The sequence below is a fragment of the Aspergillus aculeatus genome (assembly GCF_001890905.1).
Source record: "Aspergillus aculeatus ATCC 16872 unplaced genomic scaffold ASPACscaffold_10, whole genome shotgun sequence".
Classification (NCBI taxonomy): Eukaryota; Fungi; Ascomycota; class Eurotiomycetes; order Eurotiales; family Aspergillaceae; genus Aspergillus; species Aspergillus aculeatus.
Genome location: NW_017962985.1, coordinates 547,634 through 564,178, shown reverse-complemented (window position 1 = coordinate 564,178; position 16,545 = coordinate 547,634). Strand labels below are relative to the sequence as shown.

At 52.6% G+C, this 16,545-nt stretch overlaps 6 protein-coding genes across 6 annotated transcripts in view; 4 read left to right on the top strand and 2 right to left on the bottom strand.

The window, feature by feature from the left end:
• ASPACDRAFT_121391 (tRNA methyltransferase PPM2) overlaps positions 1-879 on the top strand; it is a 5,216-nt gene extending 4,337 nt beyond the window's left edge. The window contains exon 6 of the mRNA XM_020196432.1: positions 56-879. Within this exon, the coding sequence (XP_020055108.1) occupies positions 56-520 (465 nt within the window). The 3' untranslated portion in view covers positions 521-879. The remainder of the gene's footprint in view (positions 1-55) is intronic.
• A 3,112-nt stretch (positions 880-3,991) lies between these two features.
• On the top strand, positions 3,992-6,289 carry pps1 (tyrosine/serine/threonine protein phosphatase PPS1; the record flags this gene model as incomplete). Its single annotated transcript, XM_020199772.1, has 6 exons — positions 3,992-4,742; positions 4,794-4,880; positions 4,928-5,824; positions 5,877-5,997; positions 6,049-6,105; positions 6,166-6,289. 6 exons carry the CDS (start codon positions 3,992-3,994, stop codon positions 6,287-6,289), a joined length of 2,037 nt encoding a protein of 678 aa, XP_020055107.1.
• A 959-nt stretch (positions 6,290-7,248) lies between these two features.
• On the bottom strand, positions 7,249-9,906 carry ASPACDRAFT_1857262 (mismatch repair ATPase MLH1; the record flags this gene model as incomplete). The annotated part of the gene is made up of 4 exons (XM_020197534.1): positions 9,677-9,906; positions 9,446-9,625; positions 9,130-9,396; positions 7,249-9,078 (listed from the first exon to the last, which is right to left on the bottom strand). Exons 1-4 carry the CDS (start codon positions 9,779-9,781, stop codon positions 7,249-7,251), a joined length of 2,382 nt encoding a protein of 793 aa, XP_020055106.1. The 5' UTR covers positions 9,782-9,906.
• A 602-nt stretch (positions 9,907-10,508) lies between these two features.
• ASPACDRAFT_52987 (tRNA(Phe) (4-demethylwyosine(37)-C(7)) aminocarboxypropyltransferase) lies at positions 10,509-11,888 on the top strand (the record flags this gene model as incomplete). The annotated part of the gene is made up of 2 exons (XM_020202681.1): positions 10,509-10,544; positions 10,620-11,888. 2 exons carry the CDS (start codon positions 10,509-10,511, stop codon positions 11,886-11,888), a joined length of 1,305 nt encoding a protein of 434 aa, XP_020055105.1.
• ASPACDRAFT_79572 (nucleobindin SSP120) lies at positions 11,681-12,821 on the bottom strand. The gene is made up of 2 exons (XM_020205438.1): positions 12,577-12,821; positions 11,681-12,496 (listed from the first exon to the last, which is right to left on the bottom strand). The coding sequence occupies exons 1-2, from the start codon at positions 12,692-12,694 to the stop codon at positions 12,012-12,014; spliced, it is 603 nt and encodes a 200-aa protein (XP_020055104.1). The 5' UTR covers positions 12,695-12,821; the 3' UTR covers positions 11,681-12,011.
• A 180-nt stretch (positions 12,822-13,001) lies between these two features.
• On the top strand, positions 13,002-15,907 carry ASPACDRAFT_121379 (uncharacterized protein). Its single transcript, XM_020196431.1, has one exon. The coding sequence runs from the start codon at positions 13,177-13,179 to the stop codon at positions 15,514-15,516; it is 2,340 nt and encodes a 779-aa protein (XP_020055103.1). The 5' UTR covers positions 13,002-13,176; the 3' UTR covers positions 15,517-15,907.
• The last annotated feature ends 638 nt before the right edge of the window (positions 15,908-16,545 follow it).

Genomic DNA, 16,545 nt, shown 5'->3' with positions numbered 1-16,545 from the left:
AAAAAANAAAAAAAAAACAAAACAAACAAAAACAACTAATCACCAATGGAAACAGGTCATGGCGAACGTCCTCTGCCAAGTCCGAGGCGACAAGCGACTGATCCTCTACCCGCCCAGCGACGTCCCGTACCTCCAGGTACCCGCCGGCGCCTCCAGCTCGACCCTCAACGTCTTCCAGACGGGAGACGACAGCACGATCACCGCAATCCCACACACCTTCCCGCACGAAGCGCAACTCCGCGCGGGCGACGTCCTCTTCCTGCCGCCGCTGTGGCTGCACACGGCCAGCCCCGCGAAGGACCAGGTCAGCGTGGCCGTGAACGTCTTCTTTCGTAACCTGAGCCACGGCTATGCGGCCGGGCGGGACGTCTACGGGAACCGGGATCTGCAGGCCTACGAGAAGGCGAGGGCCGACGTGCAGAAGATCGCGCGGTCGTTCGAGGGCGTCCCCGCTGACATGGCGAGGTTTTATTTGTTGAGGTTGGCGAGGGAGTTGAAGGAGAAGGCGGAGGAGCTTTGAGTGCTTGTCTATGAATGTATAGTACAGTATATATCACCTTGATGATGATGGGATAAAATAGATTGTTTGTTTGTTTGTCTGGGTTATTGGTTTTGGTCAAGGGGGATTGGGTTTTAGCAACATCAAATTGCGGATTTCATATCACGATTTGTTGTCGTCGTTGGTGTTGATCATACCAGCAGCAAATCCACACCCACAGAAAGCAAGAGGGATTGAGTCGGAGAGTGTATGTGTAAAAGACACAGAAGAGGAGGGAGGAATGAGAAGGTGATTCGGGCCACGAACCACTAGGCATGCCCTCTACCTGCCTCCCTAGTTAGTATACATCCCTCCCCCCCCAACAACAACACCCACCCCTCCACCTGTAATGCAAGCACGCTTGCTGCGAACACGAAGTCGGAAGTGGGGGGGGGGAATCACTGTATGTGTGTGGGATTTACGCACGTGGTGGAAGACGATGAAGACTTCTTACATTAGTTCAGGTAGATATGTAGGTATAACTTCTCGGATATACATATGTACAGTACTTAACAGGTGGCGCCAGCAAGCCCAATGCGGACGGAGGCATCCACTAGAACTATGTAGTAAAGCAGGCAGGCTAGCGCAAGGCATCAAGACTCGACTTCCGATTCATGGGGTGGAGCCAACAGCTGGATGGAGCCAGTCGATGGGGTCCGTGCTTTTTGGGCCGGGTCAAACTTGACGTCTAGTCTACTAACTCGGTGGCATGGAGAGCCTGGAGATGCGAAGCAGATGCCCGATTCTGCTAGCATTGGGGTGGTTGGTTTCAGGTTTCAGGTTTCGGGTATGAGTACTATGTAGAATTTATCTGAGTAGACTATAGGCTGGTTTACTCGGGAGGGATTGATGGTTGATTGCTGCTCGTAGTTGAGAAATGTGGGGATATACAGCGATTAGTTGATAACTTGGGATAATCTAGGTGGTTCTCGGCGACACGCGGTCTTGTCGTCATGAGTTAATTTAGAAGTCGATGATCGCGTGCTCCCGGAGAAGGCTAGAGGATATGTTCTGGGAAATGGGGACTATAGAACAGGAAAAACCACAAACGCCCCTACATGGAACCCCGCACACTGCACTGTTAGTCCCATGCAAGGTCCCAGCAAACCAGGATGTGGATTTGTTAGGTCGGAAGTGAGAAGGGGAAAAAGCATCGATGGGGACAGTAAATGATGAGTCCGTCGGCTGAAAGTGGTTGAAAGAAAAAGCACTGTGGTTAGTTGGCAGGGGCAGACAGCGTTAATGTAGCACAACGGATTCAATTTCAAGCGGAACACGATCATGAGTGCTGCAAGAGCAGATTTGATACTGCTTTATCCATCTGGGTGTCCATGGTAACCGAGATCCAGATGATAAGTTAATCATCATATCGAGGGCGAAAAAGCTTTTGTAATCTCGATGTCATCACCAATTCTATATTCTTTGAGCGCGCGTGCAACTGGTTGGATGTCCCCATCAAAGGGTGGGGATCAAAGAACGCATGACTTGACAAGAACCATGGATGCTTAACCCCCTTCCCTTATTGAATCCGTTGTTCAGGGATGGAGGAAGTAGATACCTTAGGTAAAAAAACCGGCTAATCACTTTCCGACCACTCAACCTTCGATACCATCCCATTCAAGACACTTCTTTGCTAGGGGGCCCTGCATGGTTGGCGAGGGAGGAGGGGAGGGGGGCTAAGGGTAAGAAGGAAAAGATTTGATAGATTTGATTTGATTCGAGACACTGTGTGTGTGCACGGCTTTGCTGCAGCTTTCCCTGTGTTGCCGTGTCAGGCCTTGGTCCGACGGAGAGTCAAGGGTTTTATTGGAGCTGTAGAGGAGTGGTTCTTTTCCTTGCGCCTTCATCGGTTTGTTGTTGGGAATCTTGCGTCAAGACTTTGTGGTCGATTTCTCTGCATTCTGCCTCGTTTGGAAGGGTGAGGATGCAAGCTCCACAATGTGGCAACTTGGAAAGGGATGTTTATGATGATCGATGATCAGTCCGGAGAGAGCGTGTGGTGTGTTATCAAAGCGCCGCAATCTCTGGGCTGGAATGGCCTGGCCCCGAAGATTCATTGGCCGCAAACGGTATGTTGATTTGTACAATTCGGTATGTGTACTGTGCCTCGGTGGAGTCCTTCTGCCCGATCTCAAGGGCCCACTGGGTACAGATCGCATTCAATGGAAGAAGTGCTGAGTTTCTTATCAGTTGCTATGAAGGTGGTGGAGGAGGTGGTGGTGGTGTAATTCGAATTTAGGAAATGAAATCTGTCGAACAGTGAACTATGTTTGAATATTTGAGGAAGAATGAAAGCAGTCAATGAGGTGGTGGTCAATAATAAAATAATACTAGTCATTATACCAATTAATGTAACGGGAGGGGGGAAAACTGGACAGTGGAGGCAGTCCCGCCGCCCGTGCCAACTGCTCCGTGCCCACTGTTCTAACTGTTTAGTGCCCTTTTACCCCTCCCCACCCCCGTATTATTGTTCGCTCTGTACAACATCATCATCTTCCATCATCATTTTATTCACTTTACCTCTCCTTTCGTCTTCAACAACCACTTCTCGCCCTCCTTCTCCTCCTTCCTTCTCTTCTTAATCTTCTTCTTTTTATTCCAGCACAGAAGCCTAAAACATCAGACCCAAAATAAGAAAAACAAAACAAAAAAAAGGCGAGGGAGAAACAAAGTCCAGAAGAGGAAAATCCAGGTGCAGAAATAATCCGGCCTGATTCTCAGTTGGGCCATTATTACTGCGTCTATCTATTTCTCTTTTCAGTTTATCTTCTCATTTGCCTCCCTCTCACTCTTCTTGTCCTTCTCTTTCCCTCGATCCTTTTCATTCACTCACGCACTCACTCACCCTCACTCTTCCATCCTCATCCATTCTTTCTTTCTCGCCTGCTCCACCCTTTCCCGCCGGTACAGAGCACTCGTGGTCAGCTTCCCGTATCATTTGTGGGGTTGGGCGCCTCCGAGGCTTGCTATCAGCTGCTAGTCGGTGGGTATTCCTCCATGCCCACTTCCCACTCAGTTCCTTGATCTAAACCCCCCTTCGATTGCACCCACAATCGATCGCCTGCCCGTTTGCTTGGTCCCAAAGCCTTCCCTTATCTTTTCGACTTCTGCCTCACCTCTTGTCTGTTTGTTCCCTTGCTGATACCGTCGGGTTCAATTAGATCATCATTCTAAACCTTATTGAACCATTTAAAGTCTGGCGTATGTCACCTTACTCCCCCCAACCCCACCTGTCATTCGATCGCGCGGAGCATAATACGCTTGTTTTGGTATTCATTGCGATTGCGGATTCATTGCTAACGGGAGATCTCTCCCGCAGATACCACCACATCGTCCGGGGCTGAACGCTGAGCCACTCGACACTGATGCACCACTGATTGGCTTCTTGTGGTGTAACAATTGTTCTTGGGTGCATACCTTCGCCCGGCCGCAACCATTGGAGCAAATACCAGTATGGCGACAGTTGTGGTGCAGCAGCACACGCTGCGACATTCGACTCCCCCGCCGTCGGGGATCACCCCCGCCTTGAACCTCAACAGAACCTCGTCGCCTATCCCGAACAAGCATCTGCCTGTTTGCCCAACGGGCCCTTCTCCGGTTTCCTCTCATACTTCTTCCCCCGCTGGAAGCGGCAACACTACCCTTCAGGCTCCCTCGCTTTTACACCCGCCGGATGCATTTCTCCAACTCTCGCAGTCTCCTCCGATATACTCCTTAGATCGCGCAAGCTTGGCGGCTGCTTTGGATTATTGGGCCTCCCAGCCGTTACCAGATCCATCTCAGGTCTTCCCTTGGCTTCATGGACTTCATCCAGCCAATCATCTGCAGGTCGGCTTCTTCACCAACCGCCGGCGCTCCCTCAGGCGGCTTCCCATATGCTGGCGAGGCATCACCATCGTCAAGGTCGGCGGAGACTTAAGCAGGGCACGCATCAAGGGCGCAGTGTCTCCGGATGAGGTGCTAGGCCCGTCAGGTAGAGAGTTCCTTGCAGTAGACCCGCGGGAAGGCTTCTCAGTGCGCAACTTCCAGATACAAACTGCGAAGCTGGCTCCATTGTCTGATATCATCGTCTATGGTGAGGATAATGTCAGTCAAAACCAGATTTTGGATATTGCGGCAAGACTGGCCACAGCACAATATCATTGGAGACTAAAGAACGACCTCGAGCAAAGCTTACCCTCGTACAACACATTTATCCTTGCTTGTAAGTTGAATTGGTCAGTGTATGCGAACGTCAAAACTAAGTCTCAAACAGGTCCTTTCTCCGAGATAGAATCGAAGTCCCCGGGGCTGATCGCTATCGGTAGCAACGGTCAGCTCACGAACCAAGTGATGGATTTCTGTGAGTACATTCGTAGTCGAGTTAAGAGCGCAGCTAATCACCTACAGTTCAATGGGAACGGTTCGAGATGTGCGAGATGTCCCGTGCATCCGAGATCTCAAGGAACATATGGTTGGGCCCGACATCCGACTATTTATTATTATCTGGACCCGGTGGTTGCCCATCTGCGGAGACCTTTGACCTGCTGATCGAGACAAGCGAGCTAGCGAGCATTCCTGGGCCTCGTTTCCTGGCAAACCTTAACAAACAACTCGAAGAGGGGCCACAGAAGCTGGAATTCCCCTCATCTGGATCGATCCTCGCACCTTCGAGTGAGACCCGAGAAGTTGATGATTTGGTCAACACGATCCGCTGGCTGTACTATTTGGCAAACCCGGATGAACCGGAGCACACTGTTGACGCCGATGGCGACATCTCAATGCCGCCTCTCAGCAGAAGGCCACACAAGATCCTGATTCATTGTCCCGACGGTTACACCGAGAGCTCACTCCTAGCAATCGCATACGTGATGTTCGCCGAAGGCATCTCCGCCCCCAATGCCTGGCTCCGCCTCCACAGTGAGAAGAAGCGGAACTTCTTTGCGTATCCCTCGGATGTCACGTTCTTGAGCAGCGTGCAAGGGAGACTTCTGCAAGAGAGTCCGGCCACCAAGTCTCACAAACTTACCAGCCTCCCCGACCCGCAATGGTTCAGATATTGTGACGGCTCCCTCCCGAGTCGGATCTTACCATATATGTACCTCGGTAACCTCTCCCATGCGAACAATCCAGAAATGCTCTGGGAGCTCGGCATCCGTCGAGTTTTAAGTATTGGTGAATCGGTGACGTGGACTGCCTCCGAAACCACGAAGATGGATCCGAAGAATGTGATGCACATTACTAAAGTCCAGGATAACGGCATTGATCCGTTGACTCAGGAGTTTGAAAAATGCTTGGAATTTATCCGTAAGACACATTGTCACAGCAAAGTAAGGCTATGTTGCTTACCTTTCCCCAGGTCAAGGAAAACGCGATGGTATGGCTACTTTGGTTCATTGCCGTGTGGGAGTCTCACGCTCGGCTACCATCTGCATAGCCGAAGTGATGTCGTCTCTTAACTTGTCGTTCCCTAGAGCTTAGTAAGTTCTGACAGAGATCACGTTTGATATCTTTGCTAACATCTATGCTAGTTGCTTTGTTCGTGCAAGAAGACTCAATGTTATAATCCAACCTCACCTGCGTTTCGTGTAAGTCTTTCGAGTTTGCTACGGTTATATGCCGTTCGGCCATGCTAACATGGTGCTCAGATATGAACTTCTCAAATGGGAGGAGTTGCAAGTACAAAAGCGCAACAAGACGCCTAGAAGAGAACTAGAATGGCCGACTGTGGCCCGCGAGATCGCGCTTATGAACAAGCCATATTCCCGATAGTGGAGCGACTCTGCATGGTATACATGCGCACCTCCTGCAGGACCACCCCTGCAGACAAGCACGTACCTCGCCAGGCCCTGCTTTGCATGATGTATAGGAGCTGCAATGCAACCAGGATCAGACGAGAAGAAGAAGATTGCAGGGATTGTTTCCTTAGAGCTGGGAACACACGCTAACACCTGCACAACCTTTTTTTTTGACGACTGTTGAAACGGAAATTTTACGAGGGCATGAACTGAACCGATCTAATGGAAATCCGCTTTTTTTTGTTTTCGATTGGCGCTGGACGGGATTTGATTCCCGCGTGAGAAGTAACCTGAATCTCTGTGGTTCATCTGATACATGCATTCGGATATATGCTAGTAAAGTATGAGATAATTATCTTTGTGTGTGTTCGGCTGGGTTGTTTGGGCGTCTGATGATGGAATTTCCGTGGTGTGCTAGGTTTGGAAGTCTTTTTAATGGTATCTCATCTTGCCTAACCTACCTTATTTATTACCACACGATGATTTCGATTGGAACTTTTGAGTTGATTTTGTTGGTGTGATGATGGTATGTGTAGGTGTCGGCTGACTTCTGTTGGTGTTGGAGTTCAGATTGGTATTGGACACTTGTGTTCTTCGCTTTCCAGGATGTAAGCTCATGTGTACAGTACATACCTGCGGTGAAGGGTAGGTATGTCTGTCCAGTGAAGCATGATGCTCTTTGCCGCGGAGTTGATCTTGCTGATTAGGTCTATAGACATTGTACCATCCATCACCTTCTCATCTGCTTCTGAACTCCAGCATCAGCCCAAACAATCCCTCCTATACTCTACACACCTCGAACCACCTCGGCTCTCAAGGTAGTCAAGGCAACAGTCAACTAAAAAGCCCTATTCCTCGTGATAGATATATACAGACATCCATTCCACACCCACAAAAACAAATCCACCACACCCACCGCGTCCCGCAGAACTTTCAGCACCGCTCAAACACCCGATACAACCCCTTCAAATCCGCCACCTCGATCACCCCGCCCAACAGCCGCGTCGTAGCCACCAACCGGCCCCGCATCGCCGGGAACACAACGTGCTCCAGCATCCGGGCTATCAGCGTGCGGCGCTGCTGAACAAACTGATCTGCTTCCTCTTCTGCGGCGGGTTCCTGCGGTGTGGTTTCCTTCTCGCCCGAGTTCTCGTGATTAGTTTGATTGGTGGTGGCAGTGGTAGCCGGGATGGTATGTTCCCCCGCTGCTGCTGCTGCTGCTGCTGCTGCTGCAGGTGCCTGTGTCTGCGGAGCTGGCAACGGCACCGGCACCGGCAACGCCTCTGGGACATAAAACGCAGCCAACTCGCGCAGAAAGCTCCGGAAGCAGGCCTCCTCGCTCGACCAGTCGACGTAGGGCCCCAGCCGCAGCAGGAATTTGGGCAGTTTGGCCAGAGACGGCAGGTAGCCCTTCAGCAGAAGGGGTAGGGAGACGAGGCGCCCGTCCTGCGTGATGTGCAGGGAGAAGTACTCATTCATCATCTCGCGACGCGCGATGAGGGTTTGTGCGATGATTTCGGGGGCTTTGGTGTAGATTTCCTGCGCTGCTGTGGTTGCTGTCGGGGTTGAGGATGTTGAGGGTGAGGGTTGGTGTTCGGCGGCCTCGGCCTCGGCCTCGGCGGCGATGCGGAGCAGGTCGATGAGCTGCGGCGCCGGGTCTAGGGTTATGACTCCGAAGTTGCCGAAGTCGGTGAGGCCGATCTGGTAGAAGAACTCGTGGGTGAAGAGGCCGTAGTCGACCAGGTAGAGCTTCACGCCGCTTTGGATGGCGGCGATGCGGCGTCGTTCGTCGACCAGCCCCACATACGTGAGGGCCGCGATGGTCTCGGTGAGCGTCGTGTGCATGCTGCTGCGCACGGCGGCGCGGAGGTTCTTGATGGAGGTTAGGGCGATGCGGAGGGGTTCGCGCGTTGTGGTTTCGTAGTGGAGGCCTTCTTCGTCGAGGACGGTTGCAGCGGTGGTGGTTGGGTTATCGGCTGAAGTGGTGGTGGTGGTGGTCGCGGGTGTGAGCATGGAGGTGATTTTGCGGACTTTTGAGTCGGTGCGCACCAGGTTGTGTTCGTAGGGTTTCTTGGTGGTTGCTGGCGTTTTCGGGGCCCCCGTCCCTCCGGGGCTGTTGTCGTCGTCGTCTGGTTCTTCTGCTTCGGCCGCCATTGTTCGCACGCCTGGGAGGAGGGTTTGCGTGAGGAATGTCCGGCTGGAGTCGACTTGCGCCAGCCGGGAGCGGATGTCGGCGCAGATGCTTTCGATGATCTCGTCTTCATTCAGAAAATTAACCTCGCGCTTCGTGGGGTGGACGTTGACGTCGACCCGTTGAGGTTCGATCTCCAAGTCCAGATAGACGAAGGGGTGGCCGCCCTTGGGGAGGAAATTTGAATATGTCTGCTCGATGGCTCGCTTCAGGGCGGTCGACTCGACCGAGCGGTGGTTGATGAATAGCAGGATGACCGTGCGTTTGACGTGATAGTTGGCGTTGGTAGCCAGGCCCGACGAGCGGAACCCGAGCTTCTCGTCCTCGACCTGGAACTCAACAAGCTCGTTGGCCACGGCGCTGCCGTGGATCTGTCGGATGCGATCGATCGTGCTTGCGTTGGCCGGGGTGGATATGCTGACGCCTGAGTCGCCGTGTTTACGGCACGAGAAGGCCACCCCCGCGCAGTGGACGGAATACCGTCCAACAACGTCCAGAATCTTAGCGTATTCTTCGCTCGCGGAGCGAAACGCTCGTCGTCTCGTTGGGACGTTGTAGAAGAGATCTTCAACCTACGCAGGTCAGCAAATTGTCCGCCAGGGCTGCATCATCATCATACGCACGGTTATCTGCGTGCCTCCGCGGCCAGCAGTGGCTTTGGGTGCAGCGCTTTGGCCTGGCTTCGCAGGAACAAGCTTGCCATCACTGTAAACCGCTTTCCAGGCACAGCTGGATCCGGCCGTCTTCGTGGTGACGGTCAGATGGGCGATGTGGCTGATACTGGCCAGGGCTTCGCCTCGGAAGCCGTAGGTGCCTATCGAGGAGAGGTCCTCGAAGGCCTTCAGTTTCGAAGTAGTGAACCGCTCGCAGAGGATGGGTAGATCGTCTCGCTTCGTTTGGTTAGCGGATCGAAGTCACCAAGTTTCAGCACCAACTCACGTCGATGCCGTGGCCATTATCCGTGATCTGGAGTAGTTTCAGACCGCCGTCCTTGACAAGAATTTCAATAGAAGTCGAGCCAGCGTCAACAGCGTTTTCGATCAACTCCTTCAAGGCATGCATGGGAGCTACAATGATCTCTCCAGCTGCAATCTTGTTGACCACATCAGGGTCAAGGGCCTATGGTTGTGAGTATGGCAACGCCGGGGATGGTGCGGGTGAGCAACCGACCCTGATCCTCTTAGGCTTCTTCGGCTCATCATTCTGCTCGACCTCCTCTGCTGGTCTTTTGGTACCCCGTGGCTCTAACGTGTCAACCTCCATATCGGGATCCATCGTGGCTGTTCTAGTGACCAGGCGATGGTGGCGGCGAGACAGAGGGCTAAATGGTTTCGATTGATAACGCAACCGAAGCAATCAACCCTCGCCAGACAGGTTCCAGTGCTTTCCGTAAGTCTCGTCCGACGCAGTGCAGAGACCAAGTGATCAATACTTTGATTCAAAAGTTCCCTTTCCTCGAAGACTCTTGCGATTATGAGAAAGCGGTGGAGAGACAGATGGAATAAGTCGGGCAAATCGTGTGTCCGCTCGCGTCGCCGCCTTTCTGTCGCGTTGCGATCGCTTCATGTAAGTAGGTAGAGATCGATTTTTGGCATAGTGCTAGAAGATCTTCGATTTCCAGAATAGGACACAAAGATCTGGCCTTGGTCTCCATACACATGCAGCAAGCTTTCCAGATCTTGCGAAGTCAATTCAATCCTATAGCTATAAACACGCATGGTCACATGACATGCATATCATTTTTATCTCCATGCGGGAAACAACCGGACTAAAAGCAGCGAACCTCGTTGATACCTAATGTAACAACAAGGATATGAATTGAGGGAGTATCTGAGTTTCTCTGCTGCGTAAGTAAGCAGCATTTCTATGGGAAAGTCCACTTTGCTAAAACTTCACACAGATCATCAACGCGCAATACATAACCGCGCGGGTATCAACCAGAATCATAGATTGCCCCATGCATTGGAATCCACAAAAAAGCCCCAGCTTGAAGACAAAAAAAATGCAATCAAACACCCTTTTCCCAGAGCAGGAGCTTGTTACAAGTACCCAGGCTCAATCGCCCGCCCCAGCCCCAGCTCCAAACACATCATCTCCTCGCCCCCCCAGAAAGCCAAGGAAACGAACCCTCAACCCCCTCCACCATGGCATCCAAGCCTTTATCACACAGCATCTCCCTGCAGATACCTTGGCCAAGCACAACCTGACCCTCACCTCCTTTCCCAAACGCTTCACCATCTACGAACCTCTTCTGCTCCTCCCGGTGAACGCCTTCACCACTCCACCCGCCTGGCACTCTTTGTACGAAGATCTCACCGCGACGCAGCGGCAAACCCTCTTTACCACCCTTCTCCAGTCCTTTGCCCGCTACGGCCTCACCCACGTGGCCATGAATGCGCCCATTGCACTCACGGACCCCAACTCCGGGGCGGAGAACCGGATCCGCAGCCCGGGAGGGTTGATCCCGTTATACGGGGACTTCGGACCTCTACCGGATGCGTCTGCGTCGCAGGGGCAGGGGGAAGGTGAAGCGGCGATAGCATGTCCGAGCGCCACAGACCTTGAGCAGGCGTTCTGGGTACGTACTGTCCAAAACCATGGGATCGTACAGATCTGGGCGCCCTTGTATACCATGTTCTCGCGAGGCAATATTACTGAGAAAGCGCGGATTCTGGGCAGTGAGTTTGAGGGGCTGGTTGAGGAGCAACTCGGGGAGAAGGTCTCGGAGATCAGCGTGGTGGACATGTATGCTGGGATTGGGTATTTCGTGTACTCGTATCTGAAGCGTGGGGTGAAGAGGGTGTGGGGTTTTGAAATCAATGGGTGGTCGGTGGAGGGGTTGCGGAGAGGGTGTAAAGAGAATGGGTGGGGGTGTAAGGTGTTCCGCGTTGGAGAAAATGGATCGTTACTGGGGGGCCAGTCACTAAAGGAAGTGGTGGAGGGTCTGACGGAGGAGGATCGTGTGGTGGTGTTCCATGGGGATAATCGATTTGCGGCGGAGATTCTGGAGGGGATCAGGGAGTGTATGAGAGCAGGGGAATGGAGTAGGGTCAGGCATGTGAACTTGGGACTGCTGCCTTCATCTTGCTTCGCGTATGCGAATGCCTGCAAGATTGTGGATGCTGAGAAGGGTGGGTGGGTGCATGTTCATGAGAATGTCGATGTGCAGGGCATCAAGGAGAAGAAGGACGAGGTCACCGCGGAATTGGGGAGGCTGCGAATGGAAGTCTTAGAAGTAGAGGCCAAAAAGGTGGCTGCTGCTGCTAGGTGTCGGCATGTTGAGCAGGTCAAGACTTATGCGCCGGGGGTGATGCATTGCGTCTTCGATGTGCGGTTATCTTCAAGAGAAGAGATAGAAGCTTCCGACACTCGTGGCAATTGAACCACGCACACCAATACTCCATGAACCCCAACCTGCGGGTGATGCAATCGACGCTCAAGATCATCTCATGAAACATATGTACAGTACAGTGGCAACAGCGCAAGAACTCTACAGTACAGATCTTCAGCTCCGCTTGAGGAACTTTTGGGGGATGTTCGCCTCCACGATCTGCATACTCTCAAGCTGTTCGAGGCGCTCCATGGCAAGATCCTCCTCATCATGTCTCCGGAAGTGTTCGATATCCTCGGGGTGAGTGAGATCCTCCTCCTTTGCATCTTCACCGTGGAACTTTTCGAAGTGATGGATCTCATATTCATATTCAATGTCACCATGGTGGCCCGGTCCGAGTCCAAGGTCAGGGAGCCGGGCTCCGTCCGCAATGAGCCGCATCCAGTTGTCGCGACTGATGACGCCCGTGTTGGTGGGATCAAAGATGCTGAAGACTTCGCGGAGACCTTGCAACTTGCTATCCTCTGTCACTTCCGCATTGGACTCATCGTCCATGCCGTATGTCTTGCGTACTTCCTCGGGGGTCCAGACTCCCGAGGCATCGTAATCGTGGAGGGAGAAGAAGGAGGCGGGATCGAAGGCATCGATGTGATGTTCCTCTATGAACGCACCCAATTGAATCAGTGACACTGCATTGGCTTTCGGATAATATCCCCCGAGGTTTCCACAAAGTCCTTACCCTGCATATGCCGTGTTGCCCAGTCGGACGAGGGTGGTTGGTCATTCGAGTGCGAACCGTGGGCGCTGACCAGAGTGCCGCTTAGGGCCAGGAGAGCAGTAGCTACTGTGACGAGCATGGTCACGTCAAGCAATAATCGCACCGGCTTGTCGAATAATAGCGATTGAACAGAAGCAATGGCCAGACCAGTTTCCCAAAAGTGACCAGCAAATCTGACAGATCAATATTTGTTCACTAGTCAAAGCAATTCTTCGCCGGGGTAGGTAGAAGTTGAAAGTGGACTGCCGTAACCGTATGTATTGATGACAATCGGGGAATAGGAAGGGGGGGGCGCCGGCCGGGGGCCGAACTGACTAGTGGGTGGTTTGCACCGTTTGCAAGCGGTGTGGTGGTGCGACTTTTGCCGATGCAGTCCTGTTGGAAGCAAAAGTTCCAAACTTCGACATCGGCCAATTGCTCCTCCAGCCCACAAGCTTTACTGAACGCCTATCCCTCCCTTGCCCATTGGTTTCGCTCGTCAGAGAGCCCGGTCAATTGGATCCTGGCATATCTTGGACTTACCTTGTTAGTCTCAATTCGGGGCGCAGAAATGACCGGAGAATGAAAGGTCTCTGGTCCCGCGTCACCCCGGCGCAGTCAACGTGCCGATGCGTCTCCTGCCTCAGCACCGTCTCCCAAGGCGTAGCATCGCGTGGGGCTACAGCAGCCAGCAAGAAACGTCTCCGCCTAGGCAATTCGGTCACAGCCCTGTACACGAGTATCTTCGCCGCAGCGGCCCTAGCAGACGCCCAGGCCAAAGGTCAGCGCCGCCATGAGTGGGAGGAGAAGATCGCAGCGGCCAAGGGTGAGGTCAATGCGCTGCTTGATGAGGAAGAACGCCTGGTAGAGGCCATTTTCGCCCGTCGCGACGAGGGAATGGAAATAACTCCGAGCCGGCAAACCACCACACAAGCAAGACCACGATCCTACCGGTACCGATGGCCGTCAACAAATATCTCGCGTCGCTCATTCCATACGAGTCGAAACCTCGCTCTCAGCAAGAGCAATCAACGGCGAGACGAAAACAGCCTAGAAGAGCTCAACAAAATTAGCGAAGACCCATTGTTGGAAGTCACGGAGGAGGATAACTTGTGGAATCTCGAAGACTTTGACACCCCTCAATGGCTCAAGGAAAACAGTACTCGCCAAAAAGCTATTCGCAAAATGGCACTGAAGCAATTGGCCATTCGGATGCTACTCCGACGAGGAATTGCTCATAGTTACCAGGGCCTGCAGATGAAATACGCAGTCGACTATTCTATGCCTGCGCCCAACGTTCCGGAGCTTCTTACCCACTTAGACAAGCTCCGTAACCGAATGAAGAGCGTGAAAGCTTCCCCGCGTTCCAGCATAGAAGACTTGGAAGCGGAGATGAACTCGCTTCCACCTCAAGATCAAATGACGGAGCGCCAGAGGCTCGACGGGGAAATATACCGAGATACCAATCTTTACCTGGCGAACAGGATGTCTCTTCAAGAGCTGCTCCTCAGATTAGCCAACAACCTCACGAAATCCACCAATCCTGACCGAAGTCTAGGTCTGAAGCATATGCTGCTGGCATTTACCAAGACCCGAGAAAACGACATCTGTGAAATGATTCTACACACCATCATACCCCATAGATTCCCGCTCACATCGTCTCTTATCATCTCAATCCTGAACTTCTTCCGCAAATCCAAGAATCTCAAGGCCTTCGACTTGTTTCTTCGCCAATTAGCCGGGGATGGCTATCCGCTGGACATGGGTAACCTAGGCCACTACAAGAATGTGGTGGTCAACGGCATCGAGATTCAGGTCCCACCAGTCGACAGTGCGAACGCCGTCATCTACGGCACTCTTATTCGGTCATGCCTACGCTTTAATCAGCCCGATCGTGCGGACGCCTACCTCCAAGTCTCTCGAGCATCTGGATATATGGACGACTACGCGACTTTGAGCTCCTACCTCGGATTCTACGCCATCCGGTCCGACTGGGCGAAGGGTATCCAGGCCCTGCAACGGACCGTCGCCTTTATTGGGTCGACAACGGAACACAAGACGACGCGCGTTGAGCGCCTGATCGTCAAGATGGTTTACCTTTGTGATGAATGCGAGCAAACCGAAATCTCCCAGAAGATCATTCAAGCGTTTGTGAAGAGCGGATTTGACTGGAAGTGGGCGGAAAAACAACTAGATTTGACCTTCGAGCGCGATCCGCGTTACAACCGCTGGAAGGCCGCTCAGACCGCAGCAGGCACAGACGCCGCCCGGGCCTCACAACAAACGATGTGGGAGAAGTGTTATTCCTTTGTCCAAGCTGTCGGTGAGCAGCTCGACGGTCTGACCACCGAGCGAGCCTCCACCACTCAATGGCAAGATATGATGAAAACATACGCCCAGGATGTCCTTTCTGCCATTATCTCCGGACCGGTGGCTATGCACAAAGCCGCCAAAGAGGGCGGTACTGGAGACCTCGTTCAAGACGATCGCACCACCCTCTTGAAGGAAATCAGTCAGCAAGCCCATGATATTCAGCAGCACAACAGCGCAGTCGTCAACGCCCAGAAGACCGAGATCGCCTCCCTACAAGCTGAGATTGCTCAGCTCAAGCGCATGGTTTTCGATCTGCACCGGACAGTCACCATTTCCAACCCCCTTCCCCAAACATCTTCTCCACCGTCTTCTTCACCTAAACATTCAACAACTACTGCTACGTCCGCCCCCTTAACTCGTCCCACGCCTGTCGATATCACATCCTCTCCTCCTCCGCCTCATGTTACAGCGTCTCATTCCCACCTCCCAGCCGGGTTGGCACCTAATCTAGTCTCGTCATCACCTAACACCACCCAGGGAGATCAAGTTTCACCGGCTAAGAAGAAATGGACCATGTCATTCGGAATGATGCCTTCGTCCAAGGTATGACCAAGACGTTTCAGGGCGACCACGTTCTTGTACGGAAAATTGACCTTTGGTACTGCCTTGTACTTCTCGTCGAGCCTACTATTTTGCATCCAGGGGTTATTGCTGATGCTGGGGAGGCTTATGGAAAAGGAAGACCCAGAGAGGACCGTGGCGTCAGTATAACCAACTTGCGCGCGGCGCATACTGTATATACTATATGCTCACTACGCGAGGTTCTCAAGGATCATGGGATGGCCGGGTTGTGAAGCTTAGGTTTCCTATGTCATGCACCCGATATGACGTGATCTTGATCAAGTGCTCTGAGTGGGAGGCACAGTTGCGCTTCAATCTTTGTATATTATACCTGTACTTTCACGCTGGATAGCTGAGCGAGTATATCAAAATACCAGATCTATCACTTTCTACTGTTTCTTCTTCTTCTTCTTCTTCTTCTTCTTCTTCTTCTCCTTCTCTGATAACCCGACCCATAAGAAGTTGCAGAAGCAGCCGAGTCGAAGGCCCTCTCTTCCATCCGCATGAACACACCCCACCTACCTACCCTCAGCAGTCCGACAGCGGCCTACCGCGCCTTCCCTTTTCACTACCAGGCACCCAAAACCAAATGACATCTCCTTGACGCCCTTCCGCCCTTCCCCAGGCCAACTAGCCCCCCAAAAATAAAGAGAACAGCAATCTTACTGCGACTGGGATTCGACCAGACACTGCCGTCGCACCGCGGTTTGGAACTATGGTGACTCTGATGAGAACCGCTACACCCCCGCGGCTGCCGTTGTATACCCAGACTCGGAACTTGGTGATAGACCCACTGTTCTCCACTTCCATTAGTGCCTGAGGCCACAACACCACAGAATTTAGCCCTATGGGTGCCTTAGTCTGCCAACATTCTTTGTCTTTTGATCGTAGGATAGCGGGATATGGTGAAGATGGGTTGCGTTGATTTTAGATATGGTTGGGCGATCGTGGTGCCTCTCGAATTAGGTATGCAGAGCTAGGGAGGGAGAGGGACGGGGCTCATTCTCTCGTTCTCTC